This window comes from Antedon mediterranea, chromosome 8, assembly GCF_964355755.1.
Source record: "Antedon mediterranea chromosome 8, ecAntMedi1.1, whole genome shotgun sequence".
In the NCBI taxonomy this organism is placed as follows: domain Eukaryota; kingdom Metazoa; phylum Echinodermata; class Crinoidea; order Comatulida; family Antedonidae; genus Antedon; species Antedon mediterranea.
The window spans coordinates 26,810,543-26,827,938 of NC_092677.1; the positions used below are offsets into that span (position 1 = coordinate 26,810,543).

The 17,396-nt window shown below is 33.7% G+C and overlaps 2 protein-coding genes across 6 annotated transcripts in view; one reads left to right on the forward strand and one right to left on the reverse strand.

The window, feature by feature from the left end:
• The window catches only part of LOC140056021 (ubiquitin conjugation factor E4 A-like), a 60,411-nt gene extending 47,755 nt beyond the window's left edge, over nucleotides 1–12,656 (reverse strand). For all 5 annotated transcript variants that reach the window (XR_011846712.1, XM_072101228.1, XM_072101229.1 and 2 more), the window contains exons 1-13: nucleotides 12,548–12,656; nucleotides 11,895–12,080; nucleotides 11,455–11,576; nucleotides 10,755–10,919; nucleotides 10,284–10,416; nucleotides 6,574–6,773; nucleotides 5,988–6,179; nucleotides 5,358–5,475; nucleotides 4,822–5,019; nucleotides 3,893–4,156; nucleotides 3,055–3,472; nucleotides 2,562–2,754; nucleotides 389–502 (exon numbers count right to left, since the gene is read on the reverse strand). Coding sequence is in view for 4 of the 5 variants with exons in the window: in XM_072101228.1 (XP_071957329.1) it covers nucleotides 389–502; nucleotides 2,562–2,754; nucleotides 3,055–3,472; nucleotides 3,893–4,156; nucleotides 4,822–5,019; nucleotides 5,358–5,475; nucleotides 5,988–6,179; nucleotides 6,574–6,773; nucleotides 10,284–10,416; nucleotides 10,755–10,919; nucleotides 11,455–11,576; nucleotides 11,895–12,080; nucleotides 12,548–12,569 (2,325 nt within the window). In the remaining variant the exon portion in view is untranslated. The remainder of the gene's footprint in view (nucleotides 1–388; nucleotides 503–2,561; nucleotides 2,755–3,054; nucleotides 3,473–3,892; nucleotides 4,157–4,821; nucleotides 5,020–5,357; nucleotides 5,476–5,987; nucleotides 6,180–6,573; nucleotides 6,774–10,283; nucleotides 10,417–10,754; nucleotides 10,920–11,454; nucleotides 11,577–11,894; nucleotides 12,081–12,547) is intronic.
• An 80-nt stretch (nucleotides 12,657–12,736) lies between these two features.
• Nucleotides 12,737–17,393, forward strand: LOC140056025 (ribosomal RNA processing protein 1 homolog A-like). Its single transcript, XM_072101243.1, has 10 exons — nucleotides 12,737–12,909; nucleotides 13,483–13,623; nucleotides 13,850–13,935; nucleotides 14,191–14,385; nucleotides 14,735–14,799; nucleotides 15,145–15,310; nucleotides 15,470–15,567; nucleotides 15,689–16,316; nucleotides 16,608–16,686; nucleotides 16,861–17,393. The coding sequence occupies exons 1-10, from the start codon at nucleotides 12,780–12,782 to the stop codon at nucleotides 17,076–17,078; spliced, it is 1,806 nt and encodes a 601-aa protein (XP_071957344.1). The 5' UTR covers nucleotides 12,737–12,779; the 3' UTR covers nucleotides 17,079–17,393.
• The last annotated feature ends 3 nt before the right edge of the window (nucleotides 17,394–17,396 follow it).

A 17,396-nucleotide genomic window follows, 5' to 3' on the forward strand; every position in this document is an offset into this window, starting at 1 on the left:
TGGAAATGAAAGTGCTTAAAATTACAAGTGATCAAAAAAAGTCCTAGATCTAGCAGAATTATTTTAATTATTTATCTCAGTATAGATAAAAAAACATTCAAACAGCAGCACTTTTTAAAAGTCTGAAAACATTTGTTAACCAATTTATACAAGTTTAAAAGAAAGTTAATATTCATACAAAAATAAATCAAGCCCATAAGGATAAATTTATCCCTAGAATTTTCATAAAGGATTGGTGCCTGGATACAATTGGTGACACTAACAAAAGGGATTCCTCTATATAATATAATATTTGGGATAATAAAAAGTATTATATTATATTGTGGGGGGAGAGGGGGGGGGGAGCCCACTCTTCTGGTGGAATTATAGAAGATAAGCGAGTACTTACATCCATAGCTTCATCAAGAGTAAAGATTGCATCATTAATTAGCAGGTTAATGAACTGCACAAACAATGGTGGCACTGCATCTTCTATAATCAGCATTGACTCAGCAGACAGGTCCTGTAAGGCAACAATGTTGAATTAATTCAATTTAACATTCAGCATTGACTCAGCAGACAGGTCCTGTAAGGTAACAATGTTGAATTAATTCAATTTAACATTCAGCATTGACTCAGCAGACAGGTCCTGTAAGTTAACAATGTTGAATTAATTCAATTTAACATTCAGCATTGACTCAGCAGACAGGTCCTGTAAGTTAACAATGTTGAATTAATTCAATTTAACATTCAGCATTGACTCAGCAGACAGGTCCTGTAAGTTAACAATGGTGAATTAATTCAATTTAACATTCAGCATTGACTCAGCAGACAGGTCCTGTAAGGTAACAATGTTGAATTAATTCAATTTAACATTCAGCATTGACTCAGCAGACAGGTCCTGTAAGTTAACAATGTTGAATTAATTCAATTTAACATTCAGCATTGACTCAGCAGACAGGTCCTGTAAGGTAAAAATGTTGAATTAATTCAATTTAAAATTCAGCATTGACTCAGCAGACAGGTCCTGTAAGTTAACAATGTTGAATTAATTCAATTTAACATTCAGCATTGACTCAGCAGACAGGTCCTGTAAGTTAACAATGTTGAATTAATTCAATTTAACATTCAGCATCGACTCAGCAGACAGGTCCTGTAAGGTAACAATGTTGAATTAATTCAATTTAACATTCAGCATTGACTCAGCAGACAGGTCCTGTAAGGTAACAATGTTGAATTAATTCAATTTAACATTCAGCATTGACCCAGCAGACAGGTCCTGTAAGTTAACAATGTTGAATTAATTCAATTTAACATTCAGCATTGACTCAGCAGACAGGTCCTGTAAGTTAACAATGTTGAATTAATTCAATTTAACATTCAGCATTGACTCAGCAGACAGGTCCTGTAAGTTAACAATGTTGAATTAATTCAATTTAACATTCAGCATTGACTCAGCAGACAGGTCCTGTAAGTTAACAATGTTGAATTAATTCAATTTAACATTCAGCATTGACTCAGCAGACAGGTCCTGTAAGTTAACAATGTTGAATTAATTCAATTTAACATTCAGCATTGACTCAGCAGACAGGTCCTGTAAGTTAACAATGTTGAATTAATTCAATTTAACATTCAGCATTGACTCAGCAGACAGGTCCTGTAAGTTAACAATGTTGAATTAATTCAATTTAACATTCAGCATTGACTCAGCAGACAGGTCCTGTAAGTTAACAATGTTGAATTAATTCAATTTAACATTCAGCATTGACTCAGCAGACAGGTCCTGTAAGTTAACAATGTTGAATTAATTCAATTTAACATTCATGAATGACTCAGCAGACAGGTCCTGTAAGTTAACAATCTTGAATTAATTCAATTTAACATTCATGAATGACTCAGCAGACAGGTCCTGTAAGTTAACAATTAATTCAATTTAACATTCATCATTGACTCAGCAGACAGGTCCTGTAAGTTAACAATTAATTCAATTTAACATTCACGATTGACCCAGCAGACAGGTCCTGTAAGTTAACAATTAATTCAATTTAACATTCATGATTGACCCAGCAGACAGGTCCTGTAAGTTAACAATGTTGAATTAATTCAATTTAACATTCATGAATGTTTCATTGAACATTATTGAAGTTAAGTACAGTTATGAGGAAAATGGCAAATTCAACACTGCGGTCACGTTACAAGAGTTTTTAGAACAATATAGATTATCTGAAAGTAGGAAGCCTTTTTCCCTTTTCCCCTGACTGAGTATCAAAAGGAATTGTTTTAAGGTCCAGATAACAAGATTTCCACTGATAATCGATAAAAGTTTACCTGTTTCTGAACACCCTAGTTTTACCTCTGTAGTTTAAAATTTGACCTGGCCATCACAGAGTCAGGGATAATAATATGCCATAACTACATGGGTATGAGCATAGTCTAAGTATAATATGGTAGTGATGTGCCCAAATATGGTAGTGATGTGCCAAAATATGGTAGTGATATGACATCATCATGTCCATATATGGCCACATAACATAAAGCTTGATAGTGTAGACAGAGCTTAAGAATAATTAAACAGCTCTCACCTTAATCCAGTTGCGGTGTTCTTCCAGAGACCAGAGATAATGTAAGATGCCGTACATCGGCATTCTGTAGTTAAACTTCTGTTCAAATGCATGTTCATCGCCCGAGAATTCAATATCATTAAAGATCGTCAGGAGAGATCGTGATAGTAACATTCGTAAAGGATGTTCTATGAAAATACGCTGCCTGTGAAATCTAGAGTAAATATAACAATAACAATTATTATAAGTTAAATTCAGACTTAAATTTGTATTTGTGAGTCAATCAATACTTTGTTCTTCTTTAATAAACAGAAGAAAATATAGTGAAATAAATGAAACCATGAAATGATATATATATATATTTTTGTTTGCTTTTGTCTGTTTTGTTTTGGCGTCCCTAATACAAGCATTTGCTTTCTTGGTGACGCCACCATTATTTGGAAATAAATGTTATTTTGATTGATTGATGAGAGCTTAATAGTCTAGCAAATTATCCAATAAATTTAATACTCACGTAGATACCATAGTTGATCGCCCTCTACTGTTAAAGTTTGGCATAAATCCATCTAATATATCCGCAAGCTTTGCTCGTAAATGATAATTGTTTATCCTCTTTTTATTTCCCATAAACACGATTATAAAACTTAGCAGGTGATCAAGGTGTTCTCCAAACTCTTCAAATTCTTCTTCTTTAAATCTTCGTACAAACAGCAGAAAATCAACGATATTTTCAACGACAAATGCTGGGATACATGCCAACGTTGACGGTATTTCTTCCGATATAGGCAAAGATGGTTTAAATACACTTGTAAGATCATCAGTGAGAGCACACTGTACAAGTAACTGTGCGGTGGCCGTGTAAAAGTTCATACATAGGTTGGTCAGTCTGGTTTCAGACAGAGCTGCTTTCATTGATAAGAATAAACTTGTTGCTAAAAAAGAGAATTTATTTATTTATTATTTGTTCTTTATACTGGGTAGCCTCTTAAGTCTAAGACTGTTCTCCCAGAGAGCCCAGTGTATAGTACTATGATGAGTTTGTGACAGTGGCTGTGTGTGAACTAGTAAACTGAGGTAACCCCCTATTTGTTTCGAAAGATGCACTGGGTTCTTTGAAGTGCACATGAACTAGATGTGTACACTGGACCTACGGTTTATAGTGCTTGTCTGAGAAGACTCGTTCTACCACCAGAACCATGGAGCAAGTGATCCTCAAACCCTTGCCGATGTTATGGCTACGTATTGCGGTTCCACTCTCTTAACCGCTCGGCCACTCACTTGCTTTGTATTTCTTTGACACATAATCTGGCAATCAGTTTGAAGTCATGTTTACTACATGTCATCATAACTACCTTTCTCCATATTGTCCTTTAAGTCTTCTAACAGACCCTGTCTCGTCGCAGGCCGTAGCCGTTGGTGCTCTTGGTAGGCTTGTTGGTATTGATGCAACTCTCTGTACACCTTCATGAAGCGATTGTGTAAGACATTAAACCCTAGCTGCAAGCAGCGATGGGTTAAGAAGAAGCAATCTGTTGAAAAGTTAAAGGGTTCTTGTCGAGTTGCTATTGGTTCCTCGTCATCATCAAGTTTTCTAAGGAAATCTGACTTTGGCAAGTCTAAGAAAAAAATTGAAATACAATCAATTAATCAAAAAACTTTCTTTTCAACTACAAAAGCATTTTTTTAACAATAATTAAAAATTGTATACAGTAATTGATTGTACCAATTGAATACAAAATCACAATTTTTATTACAAATTTTGAGAAAGAATTTGCAATAAATGGAAAACATGCTGAGAATTTTATTTTTTCAACATGCTGTATTTGAATAAGCTTAGATTGTGTAAATGGCTGAAAATTCATGTGTATTTTTAGAGAATAGCCTATTTCAACTATTTTCAATAAGGTTTATCGCAAATATAGTGCGCAAAGCAGGATGGGAAGGGTTTGGGAGCATTTGATTTGTTGCTTGTACGTATGCGTTGTGACGTTTGCTCCCAGCATGTATTGTGCAATCATGTTCCTCCTGATATCAAGCTATTTGCGATAAACCTTATTAAATGTATCAGAGTCAACATACAAGTCTATATCCCTATACATATATCTAATAGAAAGCAAAAGATAGAACATTAAATTAAGTTAAGCAATTACTTTACTATTATTTTAAAATCCTGGTTCTGCCTGCAGCCACTGCTGAACAACAATTCACATAACAAGGTGGCAGCCATTATAATGCTTGGCATCAAATCAGAATATTTGTACAAAAATATTATAAAATTTACCTTTTAAATGAACGCCTTTATTCCTCATGTCGTCACTGGTTTGTACATCTTCTAAACAATACCTGAAATCAACAGCCAACATCCGAGCAGAGTTTGGTTTGGCAAACTTGTTACACATGTGAAGCAACACAGCACAAAGATTGACAAAGAATCCATCAGATGCATTCTGGTTACCCAGTGAAAACATTTTGCCTCGACCTACCATCCACAAATAATAATTAAAAATGAATAATGAAGCATGAGTTTGCCTCAATATACCATCCACAAATAATAATAATTACATATGAATAATGAATTTTGCTTTGTAAAGGGCAATTTACACAGACGAGCGGAAAAACGTGTAGCGTGTCCCACGCAAAATCTGTATCTAACTGCTTGTCTATTCCACGTTGTGTGTAAATGGTCATAAGGAATAACATAGATCCTATATTTTTCGCTCTGTTCTCCGCTCTTTGAACTTCTAAATGACAGCTTTTCAGACCCATACAACCTTGCCGTAAAAACCTACAATAACAATGACATTTCAATTATCTTACCAGCATTAGCTTTCATACAGTTTCCAAGCCATTCCAGTAATCTATGTTTGTTTTCTGGTGAGGATTTACAAATGTTGATAAATATCTCATATACTTTGGTGTTCAGTAAGGATGTAAGCTGTCAAAAGAAAAAACAAGCTATTGTATTATAAAAAACAATTTGAAAAGAAAAATATATTTTATTATACAATTATTATTTCTCAATTCCTTCTGAAACACACAAGACTGTTGTTATTATTGTCCTTTTTGGCTAACATACAACAATATTTAATTGGAGTGGAGATCTAGCTTGGTGGATAACAGGTTTGCCTTCCAATCTGTCGTTCAATCCTGACTGAGTGCCAGGGTTGTAACTCGCAACTCTTTCAACTCCACTTCCTAAGCCTCAAATGAGACTTAGTTTATAAGCATGATAAATTATTAAATAGTTTATCCTATAATTGGCGAGTTACTTGCTGTTGGATGAGTATGAAATAAAAAAAAGATTATGCATTTTAAGATTACATCATATAAACAGACACCAATGATACCAGATTCTCACGTCTGACTTAAGTCTGGTGTTTGGAATATATTTCTTATGGTAGAAAGGAATTTTAGTTTTTAACAAAATAAAACCAAGGAGATCCTCACCTGCCATATTTGGCTCTGGGTAGCAGAATGCTCAATTTGCGTGTTCCTTGATGGCTGATCAAAGAACTGAAAAGTACCGCCGTCGTTGTTTTTATTGTAGAGACATGTTAAACAAAGAATTTTACCGACAACAGAGTCTTCGTACGCCTTCCCAATTTTTTGATCCGCAGGAGTCATGTGATGTAACAAAACCTGTAACAGTTAAATGAAAGCGCTCAGAAAATATATATTCAGAGAGAGAGAGAGCACTCACTATTTTATAACTCAACCCATCTTAACAGAATACAGAATTTTCTTTTTTTTATTTTTGAAGTTATTAATGAACTAATTTTCTTGAAATTCGATATGCATGTTCTGTAAGTATATACTCTTTTTATTCTTGTTTCTTGTGGATTTTGTTTACATCTTATGAATGTCTAATTAATATGGCAATCTGACGCTTTTCCCTATGTGGAATTTTATTGAATTAAATTCATTATAGGAAAACCAGACATTCTTGTGCAGAGTGGAAGAGTTGACTGTATTATTCCAAATATGAAGGTAGGACTTATTTATGCAAGTTGAAAAGAAAACTATGATACAATACCTCTGCCAGACAAGAAGAATTGCTAAATAACCAAATAATGGCACAATATCCATAATTGACAGACTTTTCTAGGCCAGGTTGCTTGCTCATCTCCTGATAAAGGGTTGTGAGAACAGGGCCAAATGCGTCTGTGCAAGACATCTCATCTGCATTCACTTGTTCAGCTATGAGTTTGAAAAACTGAGCACTTGTATCAAAATCTAAAAAATATTTGTTTACTGTTAAATTATATCTTGATTGAATAGTAGACAGTAGCCATATTTACCACCAGTCAAGCTAAAACAATATTTAAAATTATGTTATCAAAGTGATTACAACTGAGTGAAATACTAAAATATTTATTAAATCAAGATTAATGCTACCCAATCTCAACTTGTTTTGTGGGCTGTTTATTATTACAATCTTTAGTTTTGTGGAGTGGAGCTATAGCTTGGTGATTAACGTGCTTGCCTTCTAATCCCAAGGTCCCGGGTTCAATCCTGACCTAGTGCAGGCCTGTAACTCATGACTCTTTCAACTCCACTCCCCAAGCCTCAAATGAGACTTAGTTTATAAGCACGATAAATTATTAAAGTTTCAATCAAGTCTATTCATTCAAAATCTAGGTTTAGTATAAAGTACATCTATTTGCCTAGGGAGTATGAGAATAATTGTAAAATTCCAAAAAATTCACAACTGAATACATCACAATTAGTCCAGTCCCTAAGGGGAAATGATGTTACCATAGTGGATACAAGTGTGCCCTTTGGCATGTTGATAGAACATGATATGGAGATACCAAAACAAAGTTACTGGAAATCTGATTTGACCTCTGTGACCTCTGACCTCAATTTTTATATTTCTATCTTAAACAGCCATATCTCCGCAACGGGTTTGACAATTGAAATGATATTGGTGTCAAATAGATCAGAGGGTACATATTTATATTCGCTCTAATAGAACTTTTTTCCAAAAAACGACCGGAAATGTAATTTCTCAATGTTTTGACCTTTGACCTCGGCTTACTATATCTCAATAACTACTGGTCAAATTTTCTTGAAATTTGTTTCAAATTGTTAAGAGCATACATATTTATATATACTCTAATTAAACATGTTCTTCCAAATCCACAGGAAATGTCATTTACTGACCTTTGACCTTTAATGTTTAAATATGTCTGTATCTCTGTAACCAAATGTCATAAAAAGTTCAACTTGGTGTCAAAATGTTCAAAATGTAAACATTTATATTAGCTCTAATAGAAGATGTTATCATATTTTTACTGGAAATGCCAGTTTGAGGTATGACCAGGATATACTGTTAAGCGTGCGTGTGTCATAGCCTACTTATAATAATATACCTAAAATATAGATTTAATGGACCAGAACTACATTCAATATCCTATCTAGCCTTTTACAATTTTTTTAAAACTTAATGTTTAATTTAATTTCAATATATAATTCCATCGCATGGTAGGCCTACACCGTAAGAGCAACATTTAATATCAACAAAAAATTAAATAAACTTAAAAGTTAAATAACATTAAAAAAAAAGAAAGAAAATCAGGATCTTAAAGAAAGAAAAGAAGAATTAACCAATGCGATTTGATACTCATAAAACATATGACCTAATTATCAATTAATTGCTTGAAGTATGCTGACAAAATAAAATGCTTGAAACAGTGAGGAAAAAGCGAAGAAAAGAAAAACATATGTTTAAAATATTATAAATCTGAAAAGGATCAAAGACAAATTAATTACAAAGCTGATTTCTTTTCAAGAACATACTGTAGTGGAATATAAAAGGAAAACAAACCAGTGAGCAGTCAAAATTACCATCTTGGCTTGATGAGGCAATAACACATCCAGCTCATAACACTCTACAACAAAATCTTTGAAACCAGAAGAAATTAAGAGAAGCAATGATAATTATACTTTAATCCACAAAAACATGACAAAACTGACATCAACCATTACCGACCAAACGAACATTATCACATGTACACAAATAATTTACAAAAGTAATCAAAAAACAAAATCAGAGACCGACTAGAAGTAAATAAACCAATATATAAGGCTTTATACAGTAGGACCATCTTATACAGTTGGTCAATCAACTAAAATAAAAAGGAAATGAATATCACCAAATCTTTGATTTAGAGATTATCAGAAAGCATTTGACTCAATAAAACAGGCATTACCATATTAGAGGGAAATATTATACCTCAACAAATATTGATTACGATTGTTCAAAGAGAAGTTAAGGAAGATTAGTAAGACAAGGTGACACTTAAGATCTTCACTGCATTGGAAGAGGTGTTTAATCAAAGAGCTAATCTAAAAAATAGAGTAAATATCACTTTAAAGACAAAATAAACAGTTAATTTAACCAAAATCACAATTGACTTCCAGCCTATTTTTTGCTTTAAATTACAGTTTTTTTGGGTATGCACTATATCATTTTTTTTTCAATCCAATTTTTGGTGAAACTATTATGTGTGACATTAAAATTGCATATTCAACAAAAATATTTGTCAAAATTACTTTTGTCAGGGGGAAAATAAGTATATCTTTAATAGCATGTGATATTATTAGCAAATATTTCAAATGTAGTTTTAAAACTTTCCCATTACAAACAATTGCCATAATTCTGATAACATTACAATACACCCATCCTCTGGGACTTATTTTCAAATGTAGCTAAAAACTTTCCAGTACAATTCCGGTCATTTTGATGTGTATAGATGCATGCAGTAGCATTGGAAAGGCGAGAGAGGGGGAGGTGGTTGGGGTGATGGAGAGACATATTTTTTACATGTTTGTCTACACTATAAACTAGTTTAACAAAAAAGGTGTGATGTGCCCAAATATGGTAGTGATATGTCATTCATCGTGTCCATATATGGGCACATCACATTTTTTTGTCGCATAAAAATGTTATAGTGTAGACAGAGTTTAATATTTGTGTAACATGTAACAAAAATATGTGTCTCTCCATCCACCCCAACCCCCTCTCCTCTCTCGATCTCTTTTTTTAGATTATTAATTGCTAAATATGTGCAAAACGATGGGTCATAGCTCAAAATGACATTTCCAATTGAATTCTGACAAAATGTTTTGTTAGAGCAAATATAAATGTGTATATTCTAAACAATTTGACACCAAACTGAACTTTTTAGGACAAATAGTTACCGAGATATTGACATATTCAAACATTAGAGGTCAAGGGTCAAAAAAGCTTAATTTATGGTAATTTTTTGAAAAAAGTTTCTATTAGACTAAATATTAGATTTATGTTCTTAACATTTTGAGCCCATTCTCAAATCTCTGAGATTGCGTGTTATTGAGATATTAGGCAATCAAGGTCAAAGGTCAAACTGAAAAATAAAGCCTTTGCGGCCATTTTTGTACAATTATTTTCATTATAGCGAATATAAATATATATCTTCCAAGCATTTTAAAAAAAAAATAAATGTAAAATGTCCCTGCGTTTCCAAGATATGGCGATTTTTAGTTATATAATAGAAAAATATAAAAATTGAGGTCAGAGGTCACAGAGGTCAAATCAGATTTCCAGTAACTTTGTTTTGGCATCTCCACACTATACTCTACCAAACTGCTATACTGAAAAATTTGTATCCAGTTTGGTAACATCCCACCCCTTTTTCTCCCCTTAGGGACTGGACTAAATATATCATCTGAACCTTGTTACAATAAGCCTTTTTTTCTTACTATTATTTGGAAATTCTCTAAGGACAATGTCAAATACTTGTTGATGAACATTCTGGTTGTTGACGACGTCAGGGGTGAGAAGACAAGTAGCAGCGATAGACACAATCACATCCTGGCATCTTTTGAATAGATCCTAACAGGAAAATAATAAACATCATAACTTTGATTTAAATCAAACAATTATTTGTAATAAAAAAAAGTTTAAGGAAACTGTTGGTGCAGATGTAAAGCTCTGTCTACACTATCAAATTTTATGTGACAAAAAATGTGATGTGGTCATATATGGACATGATGATGTCATACCAATATCACATTTGGGCACATCACACTGTTTTTGTCAAACTAGCTAGAGCTTTTAAGTTTTTTTCATAGAGTCAGGCTTATGTATGTCAAAATTTGATTTGCATAGTCAGTAATTCACTCAATTTAAGTGAGCTTTCTGCAATTGCTGACAAAGCTGTTTCTACCTACCTCTGTAGTGTTGGGTTGCTGTAATAGACGTTTGTAACATTCAAATAGATACTTCAAAGCCAGCTTCTCTCCTGCCTCAGCCTTTACGGACTCGTTATCCTGATCAGTAGAAGTGTTTATCACCATATCAGATGGGATAGGACACATTAGCCTTTCAAATACAGCCTGAATAAAAAAAAAACATTAGCCTTTCAAATACAGCAGAAATTACAAAAAAAAACATTAGCCTTCCAAATAGAGGATAATATAAAAAAAAACATTAGCCTTCCAAATAGAGGATAATATAAAAAAAAACATTAGCCTTTCAAATACAGAGCATAAATTAAATTATATAAAAAAAAAAACATATTTCAACAAAGTGATACCAGTGTAGTGTGTTCACAGCTAAAAAGTCATTTGTAATGTGTGTATTAACCATTGATAAATTACCAACCAGCAGTTATTTGTTCGCAGCCATACTGGGTGTGAGTTCTCTACTTTTTATGATGTTCTGTGAGTTTTCTAGAACAAAAATGTATGCGATTGATTTTTATAAAGCTCTGTCTACACTATCAAACTTTATGTGACAAAAAATGTGATGTACCCATATATGATATCATATCACTACCATATTTAAGTATATCACTACTAAATTTGGGCACATCACACATTCTTTGTCAAACTAGTTTGATAGTGTAGACAGAGCTTTACAAGTGATTACCTGTTGAGCTGATGCAAATTCAATTAATGTCCAATCGTCACCATAAACTTTTTTAATTTGCTCGGCAATATCAAAAAGAAACACACAATGGGTTGGAACACCATCACTTGATGAAACAGGTGCTGTTAAAAGGATTAAAAAATAGATAAATATTCAACAACAAAAATTCATAAAAGGTATTTATAATGCTGATAATTATTACATCGTTGTAGGTGTTTTGTTTTCTTATATTGTTCTTCTTCCCTCTGTTAACAAGATATCACAAAAAGATACTGTGGTATGGATATTTTAGGTCTATCTAAAATACTGATATCAATTTCCATTAACTTTCCAGAACCGTACAGCCTCAGGGAAAAATATTTTTCTTGGGTACTAATAATATTATTTGTGAGTTAATGTATGCAAAACAAACTTAAGTCAGCATATTATTTACTACTTACTGTCATTGATCGTAATTAAAAAGACTTTGTGAATAAACTTAGATTCCTTTATAATGTTAAGAATCTCTTCATCATCATCCGAATCATCACCAGCAATGAACTCCTCACCAACATCTTGCGATTCTAAATTAGTTTTCAGTGCTGCAAATGGGTTCATCATGTTCGACATTCCCTCATCTTCTAGCTCTGAAAATTAAATCAATATAGGCCTAACGTTTAAAATAATAACAATAACATTTATTTCCACAAATAATAATAGCAAAATACAGAGTAAAATAATAAATATAGGCCTAGGTAGGCCTAGCTAGGCTACAACTACAACCGATAATAATAGGCCTAAATAATGAACATAATAATAAATACAGAAGCCTAATTATATTACGACCATAGCTAGCTTAGGCCTGGCTACTAAGCACGCTAGGCAGACCCTCTCTGGCCTAGCCCTCTATCTATTCTAGCTTGTCCTAGATCTCTTCTGCTGGCTGTTCGGCATAGCGAGGCGTAGGCCTCTAGGACCTGGTCCTAGCTAGGCCTAGCCTACCACCTATTAGGCTAGGCTAGGCTAGGCCTAGTTTTAGGACCTCATATAATATGGCTAAAAAAGTCCACCAGAACTAGGCTAATCTATGCTTAACTAAGCTCCATTAATATACCTGATAAACTACTCCTATCCATAACACATCAATTTTATTAAAGCCTTGATTTATCTTCTTTATTTGGTAGAAAATAAAATGTATTTTATTGAGTATTGCAAAATATAAATATCGTCTGCATCATGTCATTCAGTGCTCTGAACTTGAGGGCGGTGTCACTTCAGAGTTTTTTTTAAAAAACAACACGTGGGGAGAGACAGGGTTGGTTGTAGCCTAACTAAGTTGTGAAAGTATGTCTTTACCCAAAGTAACTGTAGAAGTGCATTTTGCCCAGAGATTGGCTAGTAATGAAAAACCAACAAGAGACAAAACTATCAAGAAACTTCGGTTATGGATGACAGTTCGATCTAAGAGTGGAAAGCGTATGTAAACCGTATTTATCTGGAGAGTAGGCTAGGCCTTAGCTAGCTAGGCCTAGGGCCTAGGCTGCTTGACTAACTTTCCGTTGTATGGCTGGACTCTGGGAAAGCCCTGAATACGCGGAAGATTGGGTAATGATGTAGAACAGTGTAGTAGGCTAGGCCTAGTGGATAAGCTGGCACACTGCAATTCATTATTCCATTATTTATATCATTATCGAATATAAACCAATCTTTGTAAATTTGTTTAAATTGATTTTTTTTAATGCAGACTTACTAGCGACAGACACTAACAGTAGATTAATTTACGCCTGATTTTTCTATTTTTTTACGCAGGCCGTGCATGGAGGTATCTATTTTTATACCTCCATGGATGGGCCGTGTGCGTCCCATGCCCATCCATCCATACCAAAAATTACAAGTTGGTGTAAAGAAGGCTAACGGCACTACTGTTGACATGTGTCAACAAATTAATTGTTTTCTATTGGACGGCTGACCATATCGATGGCCAACTGCAAATTGATTAAATAGCCAAAGCTTAATTTGTATTATAAATAAATGGTTTTTTTTCTGCAGATGCATTCAATGAAGAAGACTTTCTAAAATTATGGAAGGGACTATTTTACTGCATGTGGATGTGTGATAAGGCTGTAGTACAAGAAGAGTTAGCAGATAACATTGCGAAGCTTGTACATAAACTACATACAACAGATTCAGGTATTTTGAATAAATGCACACCCTCCACAAAAATTAAGCTCTTTATGATGAGAGACCTAACCACGAAGAATCCAATTTTTTGTATCTATATATGGTTTAATCTGTGAAAACATTTTTAATTGATTTGTGTTGTACCAATTTTTGTTTAAAATTAGCTTACATTGGCCATTGTATACACCTGTTTTTAAGTAAACACTATAAATAAATGAAAATATTATCATTACAGCACTGATGTTTTTTAAGACATTTCTAAAAACCATGGAGAGAGAGTGGCATGGAATTGATCGACTTAGAATGGATAAATATTACATGGTAGGTTAAATATTTACTTTGGTAAACAATTATTATTTTACTTGATTTTGTTTTACTGTGATCTCAACACAAATTATAAGATGCCTGCCTCAATACAGCTGGTTAAATCGTTGAAGAATATGCTTTTACAATAAGTCTAGTTCGGTTTAATCCAAAACTGTGTTGAGGTAGATTGCGAGGAAACACGCCCCTGTAAGCGCACAATTGGCATACCTGGTTAGATCATCGTAAATTGATACCTCCCTATTTTTTCAGTTTATCAGACGTTTGTTCCGTGAGCAACTAGAGTTTGTGAAACAGAACCACTGGGACAAAGAACACATAGAAGCCTTTTTGGACGTCTTGAAACAGGGTCTTTTGAATCCAACTAGCCCTACAAAGGCACTGGGCCTACTCCATCACATATCAGACATCTATTTGGAGGAACTTACAGGTGTCGGTGCCTCTCAGGTATGTAAAGCATTGTTAATGTTGAAATATCGTGTAATGTACAAATACAAAAATATGAAATGAAAATACACCAAAAATATAAATAAGGAATCACCATCTTAAAAAGTATGGCTTGTATTGTTTAAAAAAATAATGTACTGTCAGTGTTTATGGCTATTAGTTTGTATATTTATCAAATATTAAACATTAATCTCTGTCTGCACTATCAAATTTTATGTGACAATAAAATGATGTGCCCATATATGGAAATGATGATGTCATATCACTACCATATTTGGTCAAACTAGTTTGATTGTGTAGACAGAGATTTAGATTATATTATTTTGTATCCATTTATTTACTCTAATAGTTGTCTCCACAAGAAACTCTGATGTTCATTGATCCATTCTGTATTCTGGTTGCCAAGACAAGAAAGTAATTTAAGTATTGAACTTATTTGACAAGTTTCCTAGTTAGTACTTTGTCTTTGCATCGATGTCTTATTCATCTGGTCGAATACTGTAGCATTAACTTTTAGTATAGATTTATAAGAACTGTAACGTGAAACCCCTCTTTTGGGACATCCCTATTAAGGTCACCCTATTTAAGAACAATAAAAAGTTGCAATATAGACACTATGGTCAACCCCTATACAGAGGGCACCCCAGTTAATAAGACATTTTGTTGCGTTCCTGAAGTCAACCATTTTTTGTATGTCTAGTCTAGTAGAACATAAATTAAAGATGCTTTGTGAATGTCAATGCTTTTATCTGAATTTAGTAAATCCTTGATGAAAACACTACTTCGTGAAATCTTTGAGGATATCGTAGTTCACTCAACAGTTGGAATGGAAGAGGTGCTGGAAGAAGAAAAAAGGTTGGCAAAGGAACAAAAGGAAGAAGATGGGGAGGAAGAGAGTGAAGAAGAAGAAGACCCAAGGCTGCCGGTAAGGAACAATTTATATCGAATATATATTGTCAAGTCTCATTGGAGAGTGGAGTTGAAAGAAAGAGTTACAACCCTGCACTAGGTCAGGATTGAACCCTGGACCTTGGGAGGCAAGCACGCTACAGCTCCACTATTGTCCTTAATTGTTGTTTTTTAGTTTGATTATAGTGCTATTGGAGATCGTTTATTTATGTTGGGAAGCCAGAAAGAAACACCGGGTTTGAACAGAAAGAAGATGTATCATATGGCACAACAGTAAGATTTTAATTTAATTATCAAACTTTATGTGATGTGGCCAAATATGGTATTGATATGACATCATCGTGGCCATATATGGCTATACATTTATAATTAAAAATATTTGATTTAAATGTAGGTTTCAAGATCTTGCCAAAGGTATTTACCCTATACCAGATCTAGAGGAATTGGCGCAGATATCTTCAGAGGATGAAATTGAAGACGATGTCAAATTAAAGCACAAAAGGAAACAAAAGAAACGGATGCTAGAAGCAAAGATGATAAAAGAAAAGAAAGCAGAGAATGGAGGGATGAATGGCATTAAAGAAAATAAAGAAGAAAATGCAAATGATGATTTAAATGTGAAAAAGAGAAAGAAAAAACGAGAAAAGGTGTTGGAGATTGAAGAAAACAACTCAACAGAAACAGATGTCGCAATAATGGGCAAACTATCCCAAAAAATCAAGTTAAAAAAGAAAGCAAAGGTGAAAAAAGTTGAAGATGACAGTAAAGTTGAAATTGTAGACATGCAGGAAGAAAGTACAAAAGTAAAGAAAAAGAAGAAAAAAATGAAGCAAGACGACCAGATAGTTCCAGAATCTCAAGAAAGTTTGGAAGATAAAAAGGTCATTAAAAGGTCAAAAGGAGCTAAACGGAAATGTCAACAAGTGGAAGAGCCATTTGCAGCATTCCAGGCCGTGTCTACACCCCCTGCAATTGTTTTAAAGAAGTTGGTTGCACCAGGAACAGAAATAAAAAAACAAAAGGTTTACATTTTTAGAGTATTTATTTTATTTAGCTGATAATGCCCATTGTTTTTATTTCAGAACATCCATAAACATAAACTTTTTGGCTACAGATTCTACTATTACATCAACCATAGGTATTGATGCCATTTTGCCCGAGAGAACAACTCGTGTGGTACCGAGTCCAATTTGAATTCGGTGTGTGATTAGAAGGAACCCATTAAGGAACCATCAAGTTTTTAAGATTATGGTGATCAGCAATGACAAAATGTTTAATTTTGTGTACCAATAAATATTTGTTGTTTTTGTCAGGTTTGTAGGTTGACAGGGTCGGCGCCTCCCACGTTCAAGAAGCACGTCAAAATCACACTCTCAAAGAACACAAATCATAGTAAGTAGTTAAAGCACTACAGGATATAAAACATTGATATACAGTACAATTATATAAGGTGAAAGAAGATGGATAGGTTGATATGAACACTGGGTATGGTGCGCTACCAAGGACAAATATTAGGTGGACAGCACAAACATGTATGATCTAATTTGTTAAATACTTCTTTTGCAGAACAATCCGACTATAAGAAACAAGTGAAATGCAGCCCGGGTATACCATTTGATAGTACTAAAAAACCATCACATTCTGCTCTAAAGAGCACGCCAACACCAGTCAAACGGACCAAGAGCACGCCAACACCAGTCAAACGGACCAAGACCACAATACCGGCAACCAAACTGTCAATCAAGAAGAAGAATCGTCGAAGCAGTGCTGCAGATTTCTTCTGAAAGACACAATGTTATTGATTTTTAATTGCACGTTTTATAAAGGCTTATTTCAAACAAATTGGCAACATATAAAGCCTTGTCTACACTTGTTCGATTAAAAACAATTGGGACGTGCCCAAATATGGTAGTGATATGACATGTCCATATATGGACACATCACATAATGTGTGATAGTGTAGACAAGAGTTTAATGTTGATTGTTTTTTACACAAATAACGTCATCATGATCATGATTTCATTAAATGATTCTATATCATGTCTAATTTGTTTTCTTAGAAATTTTATGTAAATTTTAATAAAAGATTTAAAACATTGTAT